This window comes from Brachypodium distachyon, chromosome 3 (assembly GCF_000005505.3).
Source record: "Brachypodium distachyon strain Bd21 chromosome 3, Brachypodium_distachyon_v3.0, whole genome shotgun sequence".
NCBI lineage: Eukaryota > Viridiplantae > Streptophyta > Magnoliopsida > Poales > Poaceae > Brachypodium > Brachypodium distachyon.
Window position 1 is genome coordinate 5,096,487 of NC_016133.3, and position 24,396 is coordinate 5,120,882.

The following is a 24,396-nucleotide window of genomic DNA, read 5'->3' on the forward strand; positions in this document are numbered from 1 at the left end:
AAATGGAGAATTGGGCGGGGCTGCTGGGGAGATCTTCACCCGGATGGGAGCGTCTTCTTGACGATCTTGTCGCTGAGCAACTTAGATGCGGGTAGACGGGTATGGGTAGTCCAATACCATACCCGTACCCACCATACCCGTCGAGTAGAAAATTTTACCATTTACATACCCGCGGCTATGTTTTTTTTACCATACCTGTATCTTAAACGGGTATATACCCGTTGGGTAGGCGAGTATCGGGTACCCATTGCCATCCGGAGTTGCAGATAGCAAGGGACGGCGGCATGGACGGTTGATGGGCCACCAAGTCGTCGTCATCGACCGAACCCAGTTTGGCTACGAGCAATCAATGCCAGACCCTACCGAGTGTTTGCGGAAAGCGAGCGTCGCGTGATGATTCGACTGATCTAGAGGAGAGGCGCGGCGGAGGACAAGCAGGAGATAAAACAACTTATGGTACTCCCTCATCAGTTCCTAAATATAAGAAGTCCTACCTTTGTGCTAAGTCAAACTTGTTATGTTTGACCAAGTTTATAGAAAAATTTGCCAACATCTACTCACTCCGTTCCCAATTAATTGGCGCCGACCATTTTGCAAAAAAAATTTATTAATTTACGAAATCAACCTGCAGTACACATCTTCAATTAAACGTGGACTGCGCGTTGATTTTGAAAAACTACAGTTTTTTTTTGCAAAAGTTTTGGTAAAATGTGAACTGCAGGTTGATTTAGGGAAATAGCAAGGGTTTTTTTCGAATTTCCAGCACTAATTAATTAGGAACATAGTGAGTAGAACTTATTCACTGTAAACCTGAGATGGGCTAAATTAATTCACTTTGGAGGTCTAAAAGAATTTCAGATACTTTGATAAATCTTGACTTCTCTTATTTCTTTCAAGTGTCATTAGTGCTAAGCCAATACACTGCTTACAAAACTAAATCGAACTAGGAACAACACAAATACTACCTCCGTTCCATAATTCTTGTCTCAAATTTGTCCAAAATTAGATGTATCTATTCCTAAAAAGTGTCTAGGTACATGTAATATTTCGACAAGAATTATAAAAAGGAGGGAGTACAAATATATTCGTGCTTGCAGTACATATATACTGGAGTAGTATTGCGCAACGTACAAAGCGGCCGGAATTAATGTGCCGGATTAGCTACAGTACACAGTTAACAAACGACGATAACAGTTAACTAATGGTATCAATCAGCTTAGTATAATTTTCTTCTTGTGTGTGTGTGTGTGTGTTTTGAGTGAGATCATCTCTTTCATGCGTACGTACGTGGTTCAATTTAATTATACATCTTCGTGGAATTCAATGTCTGGCGCGCCAAATAAGCGGCGCCGGCGGCCAATAACCGCCGATGACCTGTTGTTCACTGTACTAGTACTGCAGGAACGGTCGTCGTCCTCGGTTGTATTCTGGAACGGATCGGTCACTGAGATGGGAGGAGTACTGCCGATGGTCCCTTGCAGGTGATTAGCAGCATTCTCAGCAGTGTAGTTCTGATCTTCCCGCTGCGAACTGCTGCTGCTGTTGCTGCTTGAGTCGAGCTCGAGTAACGCTAATTTCTTCATCATCTTGAAGCACTCCTCGGCCTGATCATCATAGCCCTGTCCATTTTCAATCCACGGCCAATTATATATATACTCCCTCCATCCAACAAAAGATGTCTCAAGTTTGTTAAACTTTGGATGTATATACACATGACCCTTTGTTGGACGGAGTGAGTATATAAAAAAAAGAAGAAGAAGGAGATCGAGTAATTAAGTTGTTGATTACTGCTATTAACGAAAATAAATAAATTTGTACCAATTGGGTGGAGAGTGGAGCAGGAATGGTGAGATTACTGGCAGCAGCAGCGGTAGTACACCTGAGCGCCGCGGCGGCGACCACGGAGGCGTCAAACCGGAGGAACGAAGGCTCTGCATGCATACACGCGTATGTTAAGATCGATCTCAGCTTAATTGCTTTGATTAGGAAAATCAGGTGGAATCAAGAGAGAATTAAGGTATAGGTACCGGAGAGGCATCGGAGGAGGAGGCGGGTGCAGAGAGAGCGATCAGCTGGAGATGCAGTGGGAAGGAGGAGTAGTTGGAGGTAGGAGTAAGGGGTGACGCAGGCGAGGCGCCATTGGAGCGCCTTGAGCAGCGTGAGCTCCATGTCACGGACCGTCGACGCCCGGAACGAATGCCGCAGCACCTCCTCCATCTGCATGCATGCATGCATGCACCGGCCCATGCATGTCCACGTTAGCTAATAAATGAATCCTTGCATGCACGCACGCACGCACGCAGTACGTATGCACGTAGAGATATCATCGTATCACAGGCTGCTTGTGATATGTGGATCGATTTATAAGACTACTAGAAATTGATGTTGTTTTTAGTAGTAGTACCTGTAGATGGTGGAGTGGCGGTATGTTGACCTCGTCCAGCTTGCACGCAACCGAGAGGCAAGCCACGCTCACCACCTCCACCATCCACAACTCCCAACTCTGCAACCACGATTGAAAAGAATTCCCTCAGAAAAATAAATAAATATTACGTATTATAATTGAGGGTAAACAAGATTTACTAGAATCGTACGAGGTGGCAGTTGATGGCCAAGAAGCGGTCGAGATAGTTGGCCGCGTTGAACGCCGTCGCCGCCGCCAATCCCAGCCGCCCATATGCCTGCATGCATTGCATTTGCATCCGTTGAATTGAAATCGTCAATCCATATCAACAAGAAGAAGAAGAACAAATTCATCCAACAAATCTACGTAGATAAGATGAAGCTAGCTAGACTGAAATTCCAAATGTATGGACGTACGTACGTAGAGGATGTAGTGTATGGCTTTGGACCTGGCGCTTGACACTGACGACGACAATCCTCCCTCGCCCCCGCCGCCGCAGTCATGGAGGAGACGGCGGAGGTAGCCGCCGCCTGCGGCCGGAGCAAAGCATCTCTCCTTCGCCTTGTACTCCCTCATCAATTCATCCACCGCATCGTCACAATCGACGATGGCCGCCGCCGGGGGTACTGGTGAGAAGTCGTCTTCGGCGGCGAATGGGGCTTCGTCGCAGTAGAGAAGGAGGTCGTTACTACAATTGCTGCTGCTGCGGATCTCCTCATCATGACCGTCTTCCATCTCTCCGGCCGGCCGGCTGCGTACGTACTGGCCGATGATATAGTACTGGCACTGTACATGGATCGAGAGAGGAGCCAGCGAATCGAGCGAGAGGAAGAAGACGATGGAGTATATAATGCAGGTATACGTATATATACGAGGGATACATGGTGCGCCTGCTTTAAAAACCGTCATGACGTACGACGTGGCCGGTCGCCCACCAGCTGGGTACGTACGTTCGTGCATGCATGCATGACTTCCTCACGTGCATGCGAATCAATTTCCAGGCCGGGTATATGTTCATGTATATACTGCGCAGATCCGATCGATATTTTATATTCCAAGGCCATGCATGCATGTATTAAATCAATCAACCATTACAAAAACCATCTTTAAAATAAAATTACACGCAAGTCTTCGTGGAAAAATCTCGTAATCTTCCTCCGCACTCGCCGGTGGCGTGCCACGAGCGAAACTCGATATGACCTCTGAAACACGTCGGAGACCATGAAAACGTTTGTTGACGTAACAACTGGGAAGTCGCCGGTCGCACCTAGAAGGCGTCGGTGACTGTGATTTGATAAACAAACAACCGTTTCATATCCGGCCAGACAAATCAGGGAAGACATATATAGGATGTGTTTGGTTTCAGCCGGGCATGACCAAAATTTTGGTAAGTAGATGTTGTTAGGATTACAACTGTAAACGACCAATGTTTTGGCAAAAATTTAAGACCAACATTTGGTTTCTACCAACTTATTTATCGGAAAACTTTGCATGATCTACTTCTCAATCCGTGGGGTAGCAAACTAAGTTCTAGATATTTAAATCAATAGAGAAGGGGATCAACACAGATTTGGAAAAGATTACGGCTTTTCCTTTAATTCACTGATTTTAGGAAATTCACGGACTCACTTGAGGAGGAGGGAAGCTGGAGATATATGTGTGCTCGGATTCTACGCATGAGGCCGATCTGTGTGCCTTTTCTTTTTTGGACGGTGCTATTGGGTGCCCGTCCACTATTAGTTTGCCCAGGGTGCACCCCCCAAAAAAGAAAGTATTTGTCTCCCTTTCCTAATAAGGTAACTTTTGGTCCCATTGCGTGACCTCGCGTGTCTGCCGCGCCCGATGCAACCAAAAAAGGCGGGAAAAAAACATATTCCGTATTCTTCCACAGGACCTGCGCCATGAACATGATCTATTCCAACAACAAACTGAAAAGCAAACTCTGAACCTGTCAAGTACAAAAACTAAACAAGCAATAGCTCTGATGCATACAAGCAGTAGTGTTTTCGTCCAGAAAAAATAGTTGCCAGCACACACATACTGAATCCCCAAAAAACTGTGCACTTCCACCTGCTAGATTTTGCTCACCAAGAATTGGCTTGTTGCATTTGACATAGGATGTTGTTGCCTGCTCAACCTGGCAACCTGGCATCATTGCCCGAACTTGCTCTCATGCAACTTGCGCCTTGGCTAGAACTTGCTCGCACGCAGGTGGCACCTTTGCTCGAACTTGCTCACATGGAGAAGGTGTCTTGGCTTTAACTTGCTCGCATGCAGCTGGCGCCTTTGCTAGAACTTGCCGAAGAGGAGCTGGTGCCTTGGCTTGAACTTGCTCGCATGTTTGGCAGAATAGGTGCTACTAAAGTTGCTATTTGCAAGGAAAATTCTGAATAACTCAGAGCAACTAATAAAAAACAAAAAATCTTACTTACAAAGCAAACTGCATGTCAGGTGAGTTAATTGGGAAAAATTGCCTCACTGGATTAAATCAAAAACAAAGGGCGACAAAGTAAAACCACACATAAAAGGTCTTACATGTTTAGGTGAGTAACCAATTGAAAAACAAATGGCGTAGTAATGTTCCATTGAAAACTTAAAAAATCTGAAGCAACTAAATTATTCTCACTGCCAACTACTCCCTCTGTCCCAAATTAACTGTCGTGGATTTGCATAGATTCATATGCAAATCCATGACAGTTAATTTGGGATGGAGGGAGTAAAATATCAACTACAGGACAAGTGTGAGCAAGTTATATTGAAAAACAAGGGCACACATGTATTAATAAAGATGAAAACAAAGAATCAACTCTTTCCCTTTGCCTCTTGGGGAGCCTACGCTGGATCTCAATATTCTCGGGAGCCTGCGCACAAAAACGCCGTGTGAACCAAACCACCCACCGAAAATTGGAGGAAAGTCGGAAAAAGTTGCTCAAAGAGACTAAAGCAACTTATAATTAACACAATCGAGCATTTTGAAGCAACTCTTGCCCAAAGTTTGCCTAATCAGTCATGCAAAATTCGAGGAAAGTCGAAAAAGTTGCTCGGAGAGACAAAAAGCAACTTATAATTAATTAACAACACGAGCATTTTGAAGCGGCTCCTAGTCAAAGTTTGCCTAATCAGTCATACAAATTGCGAGAAACAGTCGAAAAAGTTGCTCAGAGAGACTAAAAGCAAGTTATAATTAACAACATGAGAATTTTAAAGCAGCTCCTAGTCGAAGTTTGTCAAAAGGTTGCCTAAAGGGTGTTGCAAAATCAAATTAAAAAATCCTGATCAACTTCAACTTGTAATAGAAGAACCGCATGGGTGGTGGAGCAGGTGCTAATAAATAAGTTGCCTAATCGGTAATGATAATGTAACTCCTGCTTGGAAAAAACAATGAGCTAAAAGCAACTTATAATAAAAATAATGAAAAAACAGAGAAACACCTGCTGCTCAATGGCTTGCCTGATCGACAATGCAAAAATATTCAAAAACCCTAACATAGTAAAGCAACTCCTGATAATTTATAAATCCATCGATAAATGTTTGCAACATAAAAAGTGTAGGCAAAATTTAATGTTGGCAACTAATCCCCTGAAAATTGTTACTACCTCCGATCCTAAATTGTTGTCGAAATATTACATGTATCTAGACGGTTTTTAAGAATAGATACATCAATATTTGGGCAAACTTGAGACAAGAATTTAGGATCGGAGGGAGTACTATATTAGACCTAATGCACCCATAATTGCCTAGGGACTAATTACATTAACAAAATCTACTCCTCCGTCCAACAAAAGATGTCTCAAGTTTATCAAAATTTGGATGTATCTAGACATGATTTAGTGCATAGATGCATTCAAATTTAGTCAAAGTTGAGACATCCTTTGTTGGACGGAGGAATATGAAAACACAAGCATAATACACAACAGTAAGCAAACACAATGTCCCAAAATTACTGAACTATTAGCATGGAGTTGGGCTAGTTCTGGGTAAAATTAGCAGAATAATATCATGGTATTAGCCCCTCTCTGTTAGCAGAGCAAACCTACGGCCTAAAAAATCGGCAAAAAATTGCATGGAAAATAGTTTAGATTGGGGCGATTTTGGGAAGGATATGAGAGGATCTGACCTTAATAACTCGATGAAACAGTAGGCCTTCAATCACAGCGCTCGTCTCTCCAGCGAGAGATGCCGCGAGTCCAACACCCGGCTGTTTGCACTCCGCCGCTATCATGACATCGCCAAGCTGACGTCCACCTCCTCATGCTCTGCCGCTCCACAGCGCAGTCCCCTCAATCGGAGAACCTGATCAGACCAGCATATATCCTAAAAAGCAACCAGCACATATACAACTAATCACCATGCATGGGTCAGCCGCTCGGTTAATCTAGCTAAGGCCAATTCCACACAAAACTAGCAGAACTAGATACAAATGTCTATCTAGTTACATGGAATAATGAAAGGAAAATACTCTACATGTCCGACGTATAGAGATCACACATGCCATATTGGAAACTCTCGAGTTTAAATTGTTCAGAACTAAGTTACAAGCAAAATTAAAGCACTGAAAATAGTATGTCATGTTTATTGTTCATGACTTCTCGTACATGCATATTTAAAAATCAGTACAGGGCTAGTTTGTACCTCCAGTGTATAAGCTCATGTAGCATCACTTTTTCAAAGAACATCTTACTGTATATCTTCCTGCTTCGGCCTGAGTTGAGCTCAACTCTGAACAACCCAGCCTCTGTGCTCAGGAAGATGACAACAACACCTTCCGCAAAACCAACCACCGAAGCTTTGAGGAGGGCACGAGGGGTAGCATATTTCTGAAGTAGGAAACAACTAGTCTGGGCAACACATCTGGAAAAACAAATGCAGGCGCTGACCATCTAGGGGCCTGACATTAGCGCTATAACATGTACACACATATATAGGCTCTGTACCATCAACAGCCCCTTGAAGGCCCTAACCAATCTACAAGTATGAACTGAGTTAGCTCTATTGGACGCAGAAAACTTGCAGGTATTTTGTAAGGCAAAAATCTGAAGAAAAACGACATCCCAGGCTAGGGTCACATCCAAAAAATTGGCGCATGATTTGGCCCCCCAAACCCGGCCAAACCCCAGAGAAAACACAGAGAACATCTCATGTGTTCTACGCACTGAGATAGAACATGAATTTGCCCACCAGAATGCCCCTGTGCCATCCTCGCGCAGCAAAACGGGGATGCTCCCCGAGGGGATCGAAACCCTACGCCTAGAAACCCAAACCCAACAGCTGCAACGCGCAGCATGGATGCTGCGGGGGATTTGGACGGGGAGATTTCTCCCCCTCCCCCACAACATGCAGCTCCTCCTTCCCGGCCACCCAAAACCATACCGGACTCACCGGTGCTCCTTTCGTCGCCGCGGAGAAAATCGACGCCGACCACGCCGCAGCTCGGGGGTTCCCGCGACACGGACCTCTCGCGTGCAGCTCCTAGTCCGATGCAGCGGAGCGCCCCGCCGCCGAACGAAATCGCGGCCGAAAGCGCACGCGCGGAGAAGAAAGAGGGGAAAAATGGGTGGGAGGAAATGAGGAGGAACTGGGCCCCAGTCCAAAACGTGAATCTAAATTTCTAAACCGAAGCGGTGCTCGGTAAGGAAACGATCACGCGGTCGGCTTCGCCCACAACCCATCGGACGGCTCTGCGGCGTGTGCACCCGAGGATGGCAGAAAGTGCGTATGCACTTCGAAGCATTTAGGTTCTTTTTTTTTTAGTTACAGTCGTACTCCGTAAGTGTTTCTGTGTCCGTTTGAAGGAAGATCAACACTCGGCCGCTCGCTGAAACAGACTGGGCCCGTCAGGGATTAGAGGGCTAGCTAGCCTCGTTGCCAATTTGTTGGCGAACCTTCTCGCCGGTACCACGTGGGCGCGCCGGAGATGGACTGGGCGAGCCAAATTTTTGATCCGCATCCAAACAACAGCCAAATGCCATGCGCAAGCCAATTTTTTAGCATGGTTGTTTTGGTTGTAAACCAAACATAACCATAGCCTTACTAATTACGCGACGAAATTAAATCTGGCCGAGTCTCTCTGATTGGAGAAGGAACTAACAAAGCGAGACACGAGAAGAAAAATAATAAATTGCACAAAGACACATATCTAACGGCTCTTCTAACAAAAAACTACGAACCCAAATCAACGATCAACCATTAGAGAAACCTACGGGCCAGCGTGCTTGAGTGCTCGTGTTCGTGCTCACGGCCACCGTTCCGAGGCGGGTTTCTTCTCCAAGCCCGGCAGGTGCGCCGCCGCTCCTGATCCGCTCGACCGTTCCGGCGCCAGGGGGTGCGCCTCGACATCGCGAAACTTCTCTCACAACCACCTACGTGTCTCCTTCACCAGAGCGTCCCCGCCTCGGAGCTTCTTTGCCGGCCACCGTGGCCGCCGTCGCAGGCCTCCTCCGGCACTGCCACCTCGCAGACGCTGCCGCCATCCTTTCTCCCTTTCTGGCGCGCACGCGTGGGCAAGATCCGCACGTCGAGCCGCGCTCCGTGACCTCCGCGCCCCCATCTTCTTCCTCATGTTCGTCATCGAGCTTTTCCCTTTCTCCCACGGCTACTGCGACAGCTCCGGCGCTAGCGCCAACCGGCGCATGCGCGTTCCCATCTGACTCCGTCAAGGCACTTGTGCACCTCCACCGCGAGGCTCCCCTCAAGATCCGGTGCAACTTGAGCTCCTCCACCACGATCCATCAGGCCACCGGAGAAAGGGAGAGAGGAACGGGGAGGAGAAGTGAACTCGGCTCAAGATGCGGCCGTCGGGAGTGAGAGTTGAGCCACATAAATGGCTCGTGCCTATGACAGGTGGGCAACATCATTAACTTGACCAAAGTTGCTAGTTTTGGGTGTTTTGTTATGCATTAGTCTTTTACTCGTGGTTATCAATTAAAATTACGTCGTTCGTGGTTTTATGTTACATAAGCCGCTAGGTATGGGTTTCTCTGCAATTTACTCAAACAAAAATGGATCCATCGCTCCAAAAGAGCAGGGACCAAAGGGCCCACACTCCTCAACACCACCGGCAAGATCGTCGTCGACGAGTTGGACGAGGAGTTAGGAAAATCACCCGCACAGTGTTGTCATCGCAACCTTACGATGGAATACCCGAAATAAGATCAATGCTAATGATGGGGATTTCAACCTTGATGATGTGTGTTTCCGGTTCAATCGCTCGGCTACGTACTGAGTTTGAGCATTTCTTTCTTTCTTTCTTTTTGTGAGAACGAGCATTTCTTTCTAAAGGCTGCAAAGGAGATTCTCAGATTCAGTTAATTTTAATGCCAGATGGCCTTTCATTTTCAACGCCATTATTGAGAGCCTGGATTTAAGAGAAATAGTTCTCTCGGGCCGTCAATATACTTGGGCGAGTCGTTGGGACATCCCAACATATGAGAAGTTGGATCGTGTTCTGACTAGCGTTGATTGGGAGCAAAAGTTCCCCTTGGTGACGGTTCATGCTCTGACTCGTGCGAGTTCGGATCATACTCCCCTTTTTCTTGATTCCGGGGATCAGGCGCACCTGGGTAATAAAGCTCAATTTTCGTTTGAGTTATCCTGGTTGCGGCAAGAGGGCTTCTACGAGATAGTGGCAGCCAAATGGGCTGTATGTCGTGGAGGCTCCTCGCCCATTGAGAGATGGCAAAATAAACTTAGACATCTTCGTCACTTCCTTCGTGGTTGGGCAAAGAATCAAAGTGGACTTTATAAGAAAGAGCGTGATCGTTTGCTTCATATCATTGATACCCTCGACATAAAAGCTGAATCCTCTCCGCTCTCTGCTACTGAGCGAGATGTGTTGCGTGATGCCAATGATTTTGTGTCCAAGCTGTGTCGGGATGAGGAATCCAAATGGGCGCAACGGGCAAAAGTCAAGTATGTCCAGGAGGGTGGAAGCAATACAAAAAAAATTCACCTTGTTGCCAATGGTAAACATCGTAAGAAAAAAATATTCCAACTTGAGCAGGATGAAGGTATTATTGTGGGATAGGATAACTTGCGTGTTTTTATTACGGATTATTATAAGAAACTATTTGGAACACCGGTTTCGAATTCTTTCTCGCTTATGGAAGAGAATTTGCAGGGAATTACCCATGTTACGCCAGATGAAAATAACATTCTGGTAGCTGACTTTACTGAAAAGGAGGTTCATGATGCGATTTTTCAGATGGAGCATAATAAGGCTCCTAGGCCTGATGGGTTCCCCGCGGAGTTCTATCAGGTTTTTTGGAAGGTTATAAAAGTTGACTTGTTGGCCCTGTTCGTCCAACTTCAACATGGGGAGCTGCCGTTGTTTAAGTTGAACTTTGGGGTTATTACCCTTATTCCTAAAAAAGAAAATGCGGTCCGGATTCAGCAGTACAGACCCATTTCTTTGCTTAATGTTAGCTTCAAGATTTTCACGAAAGTCGGTACAAATTGCATTTCTAGGATGCCCAAGGTGTGATTCAACCGACTCAAACGGCATTTATGCCCGGTCGTCATATTCTTGAGGGGGTGGTTGTTTTGCATGAGACCATTCATGAGCTTCATCGTAAGAAAATGAATGGTGTTCTCTTCAAAATTGATTTTGAGAAAGCATATGACAAGGTCAAATGGCCTTTTCTCCAGCAAGCGTTGCGGATGAAAGGTTTTGACCCTAAGTGGTGCGAGTGGATTGCCCAATTTGTGCAAGGGGGGAGTGTGGGAGTAAAGGTTAATGACGACATTGGTCATTACTTCCAAACTCGGAAAGGTTTGAGACAAGGAGACCCTCTATCTCCGATTCTTTTTAATATTGTCACGGACATGCTTGGTATTCTAATTGATAGGGCTAAAGATGATGGTCAAGTGGTAGGCCTCATCCGTCATTTGGTGGAGGGAGGAGTGTCTATCCTCTAATATGCTGACGATACTATTATTTTTATAGATCATGATTTAGAAAAGGCTGTTAATATGAAGTTGATCTTGTGCTGTTTTGAACAGCTGTCGGGCCTTAAAATTAACTTTCACAAGAGTGAAATTTTCTGTTTCGGTCAGGCTCAAGTGTGTGAGGATGACTATAAACAGATTTTTGGCTGCGTATGTGGAACTCTCCCATTTCGTTATCTGGGGATTCCAATTCATTATAGGAAATTACTCAATAGGGAATGGAAAGCTGTTGAAGACCGTTTTGAGAAAAAGTTGGAGAGTTGGAAGGGCAAGTTACTCTCACACGGAGATCGACTTATCCTGATTAATTCGGTACTTACGAGCATGCCTATGTTTATGTTATCCTTTCTTGAAATACCCGCTGGGGTACGACAACGATTGGATTTCTACAGATCGCGCTTCTTTTGGCAATCTAATAACCAGAAGCGGAAATATCGGTTGACAAAATGGAATATTATCTGTCGCCCTAAAGATCAGGACAGACTAGGCATTGAGTTGTTGGACCTCAAAAATAAGTGTTTACTCAGCAAATGGTTGTTTAAACTACTTAATGGAGATGGTCTATGGCAGCAGCTCCTTCGTAATAAGTATCTTCATTCTAACACCATCTCCCAAGCCAAGTTACGACCGGCTGATTCTCCTTTTCGGAAGTGCCTAATGCGGGTTAAAGATGAGGTCTTTAACAAAGGCACATTTATTTTAGGGGATGGTCGTGGTACTCGATTTTGGGAAGATACTTGGTTGGGGGATAGTCCTCTTGCGCTTCAATATCCATCATTATTTAATATTGTGCAACGAAAAAATGTTCTTGCGGCCGATGTTTTATCGACGGTGCCCCTGAACGTTGAGTTCAGACGTTTACTAACTGGAAATAAGTGGACATCTTGGTTGCACTTAGTCCAGCGATTAATGATGGTTAATACTTCCACCACGCCAGACAGATTTTGGTGGAAGTTAACTCCCTCTAGGGTTTTCTCGGTTAAATCTATGTACAAAGATTTAACGGATAGCCTTATGGGTTTCTCGCGGTATTATCTTTGGAAATTAAAAATTCTCCTAAAAGTTAAGATTTTTATGTGGTTTCTTGACCAAAAAGTGCTGCTTACGAAGGATAATCTAGCCAAAGGAACTGGACAGGATGCATGAAATGTTGTTTTTGCAACGTCGGGGAGTCCATTCATCATTTATTCATCACTTGTCCCTATGTCCAACTCGTGTGACGAATTATTTACTTTGCCTTTAATTTGCCTCCTCCTACCAATATTTCTAATTTGTTTGGAAATTGGTTAAATGGGATCGACAAAAAGACTAAGGCTCACATTCGGGTGGGAGTGTCTGCTGTCTGTTGGGCTATTTCGAATTGTCGAAATGATATTATTTTTAACAGTTGTTCACTTTTTGCAGGTTATTTTTAGGGCTACCGCTCTAATCCGCCTTTGGTCCCTCCTCCTCCCTGTGGACAAGCGGGAACTTTCGGCTTCTGGGTGCACTCGGTTAGAGACGGTCGCTCGGGATATCTCCAACCTGGCTGGCTGACGGCCTGTTGCTAGATTGCAAGATGCATAAGAATTATCTTCAAGATCTTTGTTTTATTTGGCTTATTTTTATCTTCACTTTATGTGATTCGTGAATTTTGTACGGAAATATTTTAATTTTGCAATAAATTGGTTGCGTGCATCACCATGCATAGGCCGGGGAGCCCAACTTCTGGTCGCCACCTTACGAAAATACCTGTAAAGATTAATATTGATGGCACTGGCAGCTTTGTTGCGAGGACTTGTACGGGTGTGGCTGGGGCTTCATTGCCGAGATCAAATCGAGAGATGCAGTCGTCTCTGGAGCTGGCAAAACAACTCATGCCTTGGATGCGCTGCAAGCTGAAGGGATAGTTTTGTATTGGACGGTCCTGATTTCCTCTGATAACCGCCCAAACATCGATTTCGGAGAAAGCATGCGTGTAGTTAGCTTCTGTAACTTGAGAACCACACGGCGCACCCAATAGCCCCAAAATTAACTGATAAAATGTATGTCATGACACCCATGTAACTTAGAAAACAAAAAAAAAAGACCGAAGCAAAATAATCATATCTAGAGCAGAAAAAAAGGGTCAGAGGACATTAAAATAGTGCAATGTGAGACAAAAATTTGATAAAATATATGATGACACCCATTGAATTTGTAATTAAGAAAAATGCAAGTAGAATAACACGTCTGCAATGACTGCCTCTTCACCCAAAGCGGCATGGGCCGGCGCTCGTGTGAACTGCTCTTGGTGCTCAGCTGCATCAGGCTGATCCTGCATGTGCAAAGGCATCAACAGATGGTAGTACAACGGCATATACGAAAGATGCAAGCACCCATTTTACTTGCAGGTTTCATACTTCCTGTAATCCATTCGTGTGGCAACTGCATTTTTTGCGTGCAAATGGTGCTTAATCACTGGAAGGTGGCACAAGACCCATGCATACTGCAGGCCTATAAACCATGTAACCTTGGAACCGTCGTGATTGACTCGACAATACTCTAATACAGGAACATAACACATGACCATGCCTAAATAAAATAGTGCAATGTTTGATCACATCGATAATTCAACAAAGGTTCAACAGTCACCATGCTAGCATGGCGTAGGAGTGTACGAAGCACAGAACATATATAGTCTGATAGGAAAAACTAAAAATGCCATCATCATACTCCAGAAGAAATGAGTAGACTAAAACCATATGACCTCCATCTCTTTAGGCTTTGTTTTCTCCTTCAACAACCCACGCATTTTGCTGAATTCTGCAGCGTCGTGGCCTTTCGAGATTCTGAGGCGGAGCATCTCAAGGCCTGTGGATGCAGATGCCAGTTTCAGTTTGTAATTAGGTTCCTTCCGCAAGGACGCTTGACGAGGTACCAGCAAACCAGCATTTTCTTCACACGCCTGTCGAAGGAGAGATGTTCCGTGCAGTGGTCACTTTAGCAACGGCGATATGCATCACAACTATAAATCAGCAGGTGTTATATATGTCAGGGCTTACCTTCAATGTATCTAAAATCAGAGAGGCCAAATTAGGAGCTTGGTTAAGAAAATAAGCAACTGGCTGGTAGAAATCAGCGACCAGCCATTCTCCAAGATACAAGCTCTTCAATTTGCCAAATATTGGACCTTCAGTAGCAGGATTCTGCTTCATAACCTTTACGTGCCACAACAAAAACATGTGAAATTCGAATCATGCAAATAACTTTTGTTTGGGAGTAGCATTGTAACATTTGTGAGAGCATATTTACCTGGAGAAGCGAATCAAATCTAAATAGCTCAAGATGCTGCGCACTAGAAAGAGCACCAAGAAAACCATGTTCATCCGGAGCAAGGCGATTTACTCCATCACCAGAAATATTCACCCAAGCCCTCGACAGGAAAGGCATGGCATCCAGCTTAACTCTTCCTGCAACAGTTAACCTCAGGGAAACTACATTAGGGGCAGAAACATGCATCTCCACGTAAGTGCAGGCCGTCACGGACAATGTCTTGACAGTCTGAGAAGATATCCTGAAGCGATGGAGGCAGCACCGGTCCAGATCCAGTTCTTCAAGTTCTGGGAGCCCGGAGTTGAGACTCTCCGCCACAGATGAAAGGAGCAGGCGCACGTTGACAAGCCGCAGTTTCTTCAGCCGTGGCAGGCAGACAGACTCAGGCACGATTTGCTCCTGAATCCTCAACGACAGGACGATCTCCTCGAGTGTCAAGCTGTTGAACACGCAGTCAGGCAGATCGAAAGGGGAGGCGCCGCTGAGGGTGATGTGGAGCACGCGGATGCCGTTACCCACCACGACATGGCGCAGCCACCAGCACTGGTACGGGAATTGGCTCGCTCTGGAGCTGCGAAGGCTGAAGGTGTGCAGCTGGGCGTCGTAGCTGTCGCGCAGGAGGAGGAGCGTGCTGCCCCACCTCTCGGAGACGGACCGATCGTCCAGGTCGACGCGGGGCATGGACGCCCACAGGTACCGCCACCGGCGAGACAGGAGGCTTAAGTGGCCCACGGCCATCCGCGTGTCCAGGAAGCCCATGACGTGATGCAGCAGGTCGTCGGGGAGCGCGCTTAGCCTGTCGCGCCCTGGGGCCTCTGCCATGGCCGTCCTCTTCGCTGGGTCTCGCGCGAAGCAGCGCCTCGATCGATCGGCCCGTTCCCGCGGAACACAACACAGTGGGTATTACGTCGAGCAGATGGTGGGCGTCAAGCGAAGGAGATCAACCGGTACCTGCATAGGGTTGTTCTTGCAGATTAGCGCGCAATGCAGCAACCGAATCAAGAAAAAAAAACTAGCAAGCAATAGCACATGTATAGTATTTTTCTGATCCTAAATTCTTGACTCAAATTTACTCAAATATGGATGTTTTTATTCTCAAAAGACGTCTAGAAACATGTAATATTTCGACAACAATTTAGAATCGGGGAGTATAATATTATGTGAATTTGACAAGCATCACCAAGTTTAGTATACTTTTAGTTCATGTTTAAATCATATGGCTCGAAATGCCTACTGTTTCAGCATGTACGAAAATTACAAATAAACTACGAGATGAAATTATGAAGCTATGTACACTGGTTTCACATTTTTAGGATTTGTCTACAGTTTTACAAGTTAGGGTACAGAGTATGATTTTCTGTGCTTATTTAAAAACTGACACGTAGTGCCCAAAGCACGGGATTCGGAGATTAACAAAAAAAGAAAACGCTACCGTGGCTTAGGCTGAAATTGTTCGGCCCAGGTTGGTTTGGGCTGAGGGCAAAAACAGATGCGGGCCTAAGCGATGGGAAAAGCCCACCATTGCGACCAAATCGGTACGGGAATAAAAAGGGGAGGCGGCGCTGCCTCTGTGCTCGCCGGGGACGGCGTCTGCGCGACGGCGCACGGGGAGCAGAGTGGGCGGAGGAGAAAACTGCGGCTCACCGAGATGCTCCTGTGGAGGCGGCAGTCGATGAAGGAGAATAAGAGGCGTCGAAGAACGGCGGTGTCGACGCGGAACAGCGGCGGCGGCGAAGTTCACCGCGCGAAGCCGAGGAAGGCAACGGTCGATCCGGTGGGTGATGGCGTCGCGCGGGAGTGTCCCTTAGGTGTGCGTGTTCATGGGGATGTCTGATCGGTCGGTGGCGGAGGTTTTGGCAGAGTGGTTCGGCGGCAGCGCCACGGACAGCGGGAAGGAGCTTGTCGGAGGCGGGATTTCCCGGCGAGAGCGAAGTGAGGGGAATGGATAGGGACCGAGGCGCTAATTTATAGGCGACGAGGGACGCGCTTTCGAGTGCACAGCGGCGGAGACACGAGTTGCTACAGGAGGGGGAGCCTCGGCTTGGAGGCGACGCAAAGAAGGAATAATGGCGCTGTAGCCGGCAGTGGCCAGTACGGCGCAGAGGAGAGAGGGAGGAGGGGGAAGCGGTGCTTCGTTCCGGCGCAGCAGGGAGACGCTTCCGGACGCCGCCTGACAGGTGGGCCGGACCAGGGTACTGGGACTTTTTTGACAGCTTTTTTGCGCAGTGGGTAATGTTTTGGCTCCGCCCTGATCTCAGCCATGGGCGGAGGACGGAATAATTTTGAGGTAGTCGGTTTAAATCATTGAAAAATGTAAAAAAAAAAGTAGTCCGTACACATAATTCTAAACATAATCACTTGGTACAATAGAGGTGACATATTTAAATAGGAAGTAGAAACTAAAAAACATATCGATAACAAAACTACAAAATTCTACCATCCGTTTGAAAATCTTTTTAAATTTTACCAAAATTTAGACTTGTGAATATCCCTCGTTCGATGTAGATGCAACTATTTTACCCAAATGCAAAAATCTAGAAACAGCTTATAGTATCTTACAATTCCTATTTGTCTATTTTCCTTCCCATTCCTTATGTCCATCGCCCAAGTCAGAAGAACAGAACATAAACAAACCAAACCACCATTCCACGAATCAAAGAGGCAGTCAAGAAGAGGGAGAGACGAGATAGGGTGGACGGCACGAGGGCGACTGCAACGATCAATCCAGTCCCCGTCCCGAGCGTCCCACGCAGGGACCGCGCGCCGCAATCCCAGGCCCAAGAGGCACACCAGACTCGCCCCAACTTTCCTAAATCACGTTTTCTTTCCGTTTTTTCTCTTCATCAATTCGTAACATTGCACACATTTTCCATAGGGGATGCCATAGTAAAAACACACATTTTCAGAAAAAAAAAACCCCGTAAATCTTCAGTGCATACCTTGGTTCAATGGCTGTCGGAGGAGAAACTAGCACATACGGGAGACGGGGGAGTAGGGGAGGACTCGAACCAGCAGCACAGACGGGGGCTTCGTGGGGTAGCGGCGGGGGCTTGGGGCGGTGGCGGCTGGGGTCGAATCCGGTGAGGCGGTGGTTGGAGGATGAATCCGCGGCAGGGGCGCCACGAAAGAGCAGTTCGGTGGCGGCCGTTATCCTGGAGAGGCTACTGGTGCCATGGCTTCCGGCAGGCGACAACGCAGCAGGGGCTTTGTGGGCGGCGGCGGAGGAGGCGGCTGGGGGAGGAACCCTAGCCGAGAGGAGGAGAGGAGACAGGAGAATGGCTCGCGAAAAGATGCGGGAGAAAAAAAAGAAGGCCGAACTGGCACCTGCGGTGGCATTTTGGGCAAAGAAAGGTGGTAATTTTCAGAAAGCCATGAAGGCTTTGTGGGTGTTGGGCTGCTCGGCCTGGACGCCCGGGCCGAGCTTCTGGGCTCGGGCTTGGCTCGCCCGGTCTCAGACTGGAAATTGCAAAGGCCCGAGCCAAGCCTGTAAAACGGGCTCGATTTATTATCGGGCCGAGCCCAGCTCGGCTCGGGCTGCTCGCAAAGCTCGAAATTTCAGCCCAGCCCATCAATTTCAGCGCAGCCCATCAAAATCTCTCGTCACTATCCAGCCCAGTCTGGTCATCGATGTCTTGTGATTACCTGGCTTCTTCCCCGACGAGACCTAGTACGTTTACCTCCCTTCTCACTCCTAAAATTAGGTTTTCCCTTCCTGCCTTTTTGGTAGATGCGGCGCGGCCACCCAGCCCCGTGCCCGCCCCGCCGCTGCCGCCCATCCTCGCGCCCGCGCCGCTGCCAAGCCCTGCACTCGCATCCGCCTCTCGATCCCTGTCTCTGTGATTCGTGAGAAGGATGCGAAGCCACCGATGGGGAAGACGAAGATGACGTCGAGCGGAGTCAGGGCGGCACGGTTGCGAGGCCGACGGCGACGATCCCCGTTTGCTTCTTGGTGTCGTGTGCCAACGCTCTCTTTCTCTCTTTCTCCCCGTTTGCTGCTTCGATCTGCCGTCACCGCCTGCTTGGCCCACATGGCAGTGACCTGCTGCCCGAGCTTCATCAAGGCCCAAGCCGAGCCTCACATTTAGGCCTGAATTCCGTTTTCGGCTTGAGTTGTTGTGGACGGAGAATCTGGTTTAGAAGCTGAAAAGAACTGGCCCTTACACCGAGAAGGTAATGAAACGAAATGATTTCATCAAGAGGAATATTTGTTCTTCGAAAAACAAGGTATCAATTCGTTCATCCCGGCCGGTGACGGATGAAGTAGGGCGGTGGCAATGAGAGGAGGCCGGCGGCGTGGGTTGGCGGACATGCCAAAGAGGCCAAGGTAGGGAGAGGAGGATGGCGGCAGGGATAGGCAAAGGAGGATGGTGACAATGACTTGAAGAGGACACCGGCGACGTACGGGATGGCTAAGGATTGAGGATGTGCGCATGCGATCGGGAGTGTGCTTTCCTGATTCTTCGCTCGGGGATTAGCGAGAGATTATTGGCTGGAAAGGACACAGAAATGGTGCCCTAGTTAATTGGCATTGATGCGATGTGCTGCGAAACGTATTTACTTCCCAAATTTGCGTAGAAGATTGATTTTCTTCCTCATGTCAGCATGATCGGATTACAAATGGTGTGTTATGTTTGATTTGTGCATGAATATATTATTCGAGCAGAAAAATAAAAAAAAATGCCGTCAAATTTTTTCCTAACGTCACAAATCCTGTTGCTCGTGCTCACTAATTCTAGAATTAATCTCACCGGCAGATGACTATATCATTGGCATATCATTCTATCTCTCTACCAAACACATAATGGAACGATTTCATTACACTCTATTCCATCAACCAAATAAAATAAATAACCATTCCATCTTCTCAACTAAACAACAAACTAGAATCATTCTATTTCATTCCCATAAAAATAGTCTTTGTAGCAGTCAGCTCCCTCTCCCACGATTCTCTGGTTTTGTTGGAACCCTCGGCTATAATTGTACTATCTGAATGAGTCAATACGAGATGAGCACCCACGGTGCATTGCATCGATATCCTTCTCCCTCTTCATGGTATGAGACGTTGGGTTCTGAAAACCGTCCACGTTCCCACCTCCTGCCACTCTTGCCATGTCACAGACTCTTAACCTCACCGTCGGTCGTGGCCGCGGGCTCACCACCGCTTCGACATGGTGACCCCGTCTCTGCGGCCATCTTCCTCTCCACCTTGGCGCGCGCCAACACGGTGATCGCCGCGGCTGAAGCGGCCCCGCCCGCCTTTCTTCCTCACCGCCTTAACAGGTTCATACTTGGTCACCATGTCTCCCTCGCCCTCTGCCCCTCTAGCTCCAGCCGTCGAACTAGAACACTTGGGAGCGCCATGTTTGAGCTTCTCCTCCAGTAGTGCGGCCTCACCTAGCACCTCGTTGGCTAGACTCACCTTGACGACTTGGCACGGTTCCAAGACGATGCGCACTCATCTCGTGGATCTACTCTCGCGTGTCACCGGAGATCCTCGGCCTCGTCATCACGATGACACCTACAGTATCATCCATCTAGGTGGTGGTGGGCGGCCTATTCCTGGACAACATGGAGATGCGGACCATCTACAACAGGACCGCACCCCACACGCTGGTGCAGGGGAACACACCGGTCCACGAGCTGGAGTACGCCGATCAACTGCGTGAGCGTGACGTCTACATCCCCATCCTCACCGGTCGTAATAATATATCAAAGGTTCAATAATCACCATGCTAGTAGCATGGTGTAGGAGTGTACGAATGGTAGAACATATATAGTCTCTGATACGAAAAACTAAAAATGCCATCATCATACTCCAGAGTCCAGAAGAAACGAGCAGGCTAAAACCATATGACCTCCATCTCTTTAGGCTTTGTCTTCTCCTTCAACAGCCTTCGCATTTTGCTGAACTCTGCAGCGTCGCGACCTTTCGAGATTCTGAGGCGGAGCATCTCAAGGCCTGTGGATGCAGATGCCAGTCTCAATTTGTCATTCCGTTCCTTCGGCATGGCCACTAGACGAGGTACCTTCCCAGCAATTTCTTCACACACCTGTGGAAGGAGAGATATTCCGTGGGCTCTTTAGCAATGGCGACAAATTATACAAAAAAAAAATCAGAAGATGTTATATGTGTCAAGGCTTACCTTCCATGTATCCAAAGTAAGAGAGGCCAAATAAGGAGCATGGTTAAGAAAAGAAGCAAATGGCTGGTAGAAATCAGCGACCAACCATTCTCCAAGATACAAGCTCTTCAGTTTGCCAAAATTTGGACCTTCAGTAGCTGGATTCTCCATCATGTCCTTTACACGCAACAACAAAAACATGTGAAATTGGAATCATGCAAATAACTTTTGTTTGGGAGTAACATTGTAACATTTGTGAGAGCATTAAATTTACCTGGAGAAGCGAATCAAATCTAAATAGCTCAAGATGCTGCGCACTAGAAAGAGCACCAAGAAAACCATGTTCATCCGGAGCAAGGTGATTTGCTCGATCACCAGAAATATTCACCCAAGCCCTCGACAGGGAAGGCATGGCATCCAGCTGAACTCTTCCTGCAACAGTTAACCTCAGGGAAACTACATTAGGGGCAGAAACATGTATCTCCTTGTAAATGCAGGCGGTCACGGACAATGTCTTGACAGTGTCAGAAGATATCCAGAATCGATGGAGCGAGCACCGGTCCAAATCCAGTTCTTCAATTGCTGGGCACCCGGAGTTGAGACTCCAGACCACAGACGAATCGAGCAGACGCGCGTTGTCAAGGCGCAGTTTCTTGAGGCGTGGGAGGCAGACAGACCTGGGCGCGATGTCCTCCGGAACCATCGACGACAGGACCATCTCCTCGAGTGTCGCGCAGTTGAACACGCAGTCGGGCAGATGGAAACAGCAGGCGCTGCCGAGGGTGATGTGGAGCACGCGGATGCCCTTGCTCACGGCATGGCGCAGCCAACAGCGCTGGTACGCGAATTGGCTCGCTAAGGAGCTGCCAAGGCTGAAGGCGTGCAGCTTGGCGTACTCGCGCAGGAGGAGCAGCGCGCTCCCGAACCTCTCGGAGACGGAGCCGTCAAGGATGACGCGGGGCATGGACGCCCACAAGTGCCGCCACCGGCGAGACAGGAGGCTTAATTGGCCCACGGCCTGCCGTGTGTCCAGGAAGCCCAGGACGTGCTGCAGCAGGTCGTCGGGGAGCGCGCTTAACCTGTCGAGCTCTGAGGCCTCTGCTGGCATGGCCGTCCTCTTCGCGGGGTCTCGCGCGAAGCAGCGCCTCGGCCCGACCCCGCCGCGGAACACCGGAGGCATTGCGTCGAGCAGATGGTGGGCGTCTAAGCGAACGAGATCATCCGGAACCTGTATGTATAGGGTTGTTTTTGCAGATTAGTGCGCAAAGCAGCAATCGAATCAAGAAGAAAAAAAACTCGCAAGAAACCAGAAAGCAATCGCACACGCACCGTAATACTCGATCGCCTCCGTGCTGAGTCTCGTCGCCTCGCTGCTTGGTTTGAGGAAAACCTGAAGCCGGCGGAAGCCCAGAGCGGATGCCCGGTAATCTCGCTGCCACGATTTCCTGCGTAACAGAAACTGTAACGGGACTTGATATTTTATTTTATTTTATTTGCATTTTTTACTCTAACAACTGACGCAATCGTGTTCAGTTTGTTACCTATAAATAACCAATACAAATATTGAAAAAAGATGAGAGTAAATATGCGCGTGTCAATACTAATTACTTTCACCGACATTATATGCGAGAGTGCACGATCGGTAAGAATAATATCATTGTAATATTATTGTCTTACTAATTTCAGAAATATATGTAACTTGAAATAATAGTTAAGGTTGTGCATTGGAAAGTGAGTCTTGTATAAGTATTACGGAAAGGATGGGGTACTACGACTTCTTTCATTCATGGTAAACTAAGCTCACGAGCTCTAGACATTTCACGATTGACACATTGAATTTCCTAATATAGTTTCACTTGAGCAGTTTTCCCTCCAAATAAGAAAAATAAAAGATTGTTTAACTTGAACAACCTATAGCTAAAATAAGAGGACATTGCACCAGAGATTCATAAACTTGGTAGGTGAAAACAATGTAGTTCATAAACTTGTAAATTGTGCATTCGACAATATAATTTTGGCAAGTGGGATGCCACTGTAAAAACACACATTTGCTAAAGAAAAAACTGCCTTAGAGGATGCAATAGGGGATGGAGTAAAATCTGCAGTGCATACACATACGAGAGACGAAGGGAGTAGGGGAGGGCTCGAACCAGCAGCACGGACGGGGGCTTCGTGGGGTGCGACGGTGGGGTGCGACGGCGGGAGCTTAGGGCGGCGGCGGCTGGGGTTGAATTCGGCTAGGCGGTGGTTGGAGGACAAATCCGCGGCTGGGGCGCCGCAGAACAGCAGTTCGGCGGCGGCAGTTATCCCGGAGAGGCTACTGGTGTCATGACTTTCGGCAAGCGATGACGCAACAAGGGCTTTGTGTTGGGCGGCAACGGCTGGGGGAGGAACCCTAACTGAGAGGAGGAGAGGAGACAGGAGAATGGCTCGCGAAGGGATGCAGGAGAAAAAAAGGAAGGCTGAACCGATACGTAGCTCGCGGTGGCATTTTGGCTGTAAATAGAGTGCGCTTTTGGGGCAAAAAAGGTGGGATTTTTCATAAACTCGGGAAGCTACCATGGAGTGTTGGGTCTTTTCTCATATGAAGAATTTGGGGTGTTGGGCTGCTCCTAGAAACGGCTTCAAATCGAGTTATTTTCGGCTTGAACTGCTGTGGACCTAGAATCTGGTTTAGAAGTTGAAACGAACTGGCCCTATACTGATAAGGTAATGAAACGAAGTGATTTCACCAGGAGGAATATTCGGTTCTTCGAAAAACAAGGTATCGATTCGTTCATCTCGGCTATCTCGACTAGACCACGGTCAGTGATGGATGAAGTAGGGCGCCGGCAGTGAGAGGAGGCCGGCAGCGTGGGTAGGCGGACATGCAGAAGAGGCCGAGGCAGGAGAGGAGGACGGCGGCGGGGATAGGCAGAGGAGGCCGGCGATAGTGACTTGAAGAGGAGACTGGCGACGGGATGGGTAAGGATTACGCATGCGATCGAGAGTGTGCTTTCCTGATTCTTTGCTTGGGGGTTAACGAGAGGTTCTTGGCTGGAGAGGTCACGGAAATGGTCCACGAGTTAATTGGCATTGATGTGATGTGATGGAAAACGTATTTACTTTCCAAATTTGCGTACAAGATTTATTTTCTTCCTTATGTTAGCATGACCTGATTACAAATGGTGTGTTATGTTTGATTTATGCATGAATATATTACTCAAGCAGAAACATACAAACAAAATGCCATCGAATTTTTCCCTAATGTCACAAATCATGTTGCCTGCTTGCCCTACTCACTAATTTTAGAAGTAATCTCACCGGCAGATGAATATAGAGCGAATTCCATATTTGTCACTCAAATTTTTCCCATATTGTTGCCACATGCCACCTAAAATTTTCTTGTTTCAAATTTGTCACTGAAATTTTGCATGGGGTAAAAATATAACACTACCGTTAGTTGACCGCTAGTTGACCGTTAAGTAAGAGATGAAAAGACCATTTTGTCCCGATGTAGTATGTTGATTTAAGAAAACTTATATTTCTAGATTTTGCCCCTATGTAGTATTTCAATTTTTCATGAAAAAATCATATTATTACTCATTTCAATTTTTTTGCTAAAACTTACTCTGAAATACTTGTGTTACTGAG

The 24,396-nt window shown here is 47.2% G+C and overlaps 3 protein-coding genes and 1 long non-coding RNA gene across 6 annotated transcripts; all 4 read right to left on the minus strand.

The window, feature by feature from the left end:
• Positions 1–1,088: 1,088 nt before the first annotated feature.
• On the minus strand, positions 1,089–3,218 carry LOC104583963 (putative cyclin-D7-1). The gene is made up of 6 exons (XM_010238009.2): positions 2,825–3,218; positions 2,595–2,681; positions 2,405–2,503; positions 2,028–2,217; positions 1,819–1,931; positions 1,089–1,619 (listed from the first exon to the last, which is right to left on the minus strand). Exons 1-6 carry the CDS (start codon positions 3,137–3,139, stop codon positions 1,302–1,304), a joined length of 1,122 nt encoding a protein of 373 aa, XP_010236311.1. The 5' UTR covers positions 3,140–3,218; the 3' UTR covers positions 1,089–1,301.
• A 1,642-nt stretch (positions 3,219–4,860) lies between these two features.
• LOC104583453 lies at positions 4,861–7,989 on the minus strand. Of its 3 annotated transcripts, none has more exons than XR_002964914.1 (3): positions 7,784–7,989; positions 6,522–7,369; positions 4,861–5,265 (listed from the first exon to the last, which is right to left on the minus strand). It is a non-coding gene; the product is annotated as an uncharacterized LOC104583453 (long non-coding RNA). The 3 variants fall into 3 exon arrangements; XR_001407056.2 differs by having other exon boundaries at positions 6,522–6,718; positions 7,037–7,984; XR_731196.3 differs by having other exon boundaries at positions 6,522–7,986.
• A 6,022-nt stretch (positions 7,990–14,011) lies between these two features.
• On the minus strand, positions 14,012–15,463 carry LOC112271518 (F-box/LRR-repeat protein At4g14103-like). Its single transcript, XM_024460753.1, has 3 exons — positions 14,621–15,463; positions 14,371–14,526; positions 14,012–14,273 (listed from the first exon to the last, which is right to left on the minus strand). Exons 1-3 carry the CDS (start codon positions 15,461–15,463, stop codon positions 14,061–14,063), a joined length of 1,212 nt encoding a protein of 403 aa, XP_024316521.1. The 3' UTR covers positions 14,012–14,060.
• Positions 15,464–20,315: 4,852 nt separating this feature from the next.
• Positions 20,316–22,236, minus strand: LOC104583964 (F-box/LRR-repeat protein At4g14103). Its single transcript, XM_010238011.3, has 4 exons — positions 22,093–22,236; positions 21,038–21,991; positions 20,785–20,940; positions 20,316–20,691 (listed from the first exon to the last, which is right to left on the minus strand). Exons 2-4 carry the CDS (start codon positions 21,941–21,943, stop codon positions 20,482–20,484), a joined length of 1,272 nt encoding a protein of 423 aa, XP_010236313.2. The 5' UTR covers positions 21,944–21,991; positions 22,093–22,236; the 3' UTR covers positions 20,316–20,481.
• Positions 22,237–24,396: the final 2,160 nt, after the last annotated feature.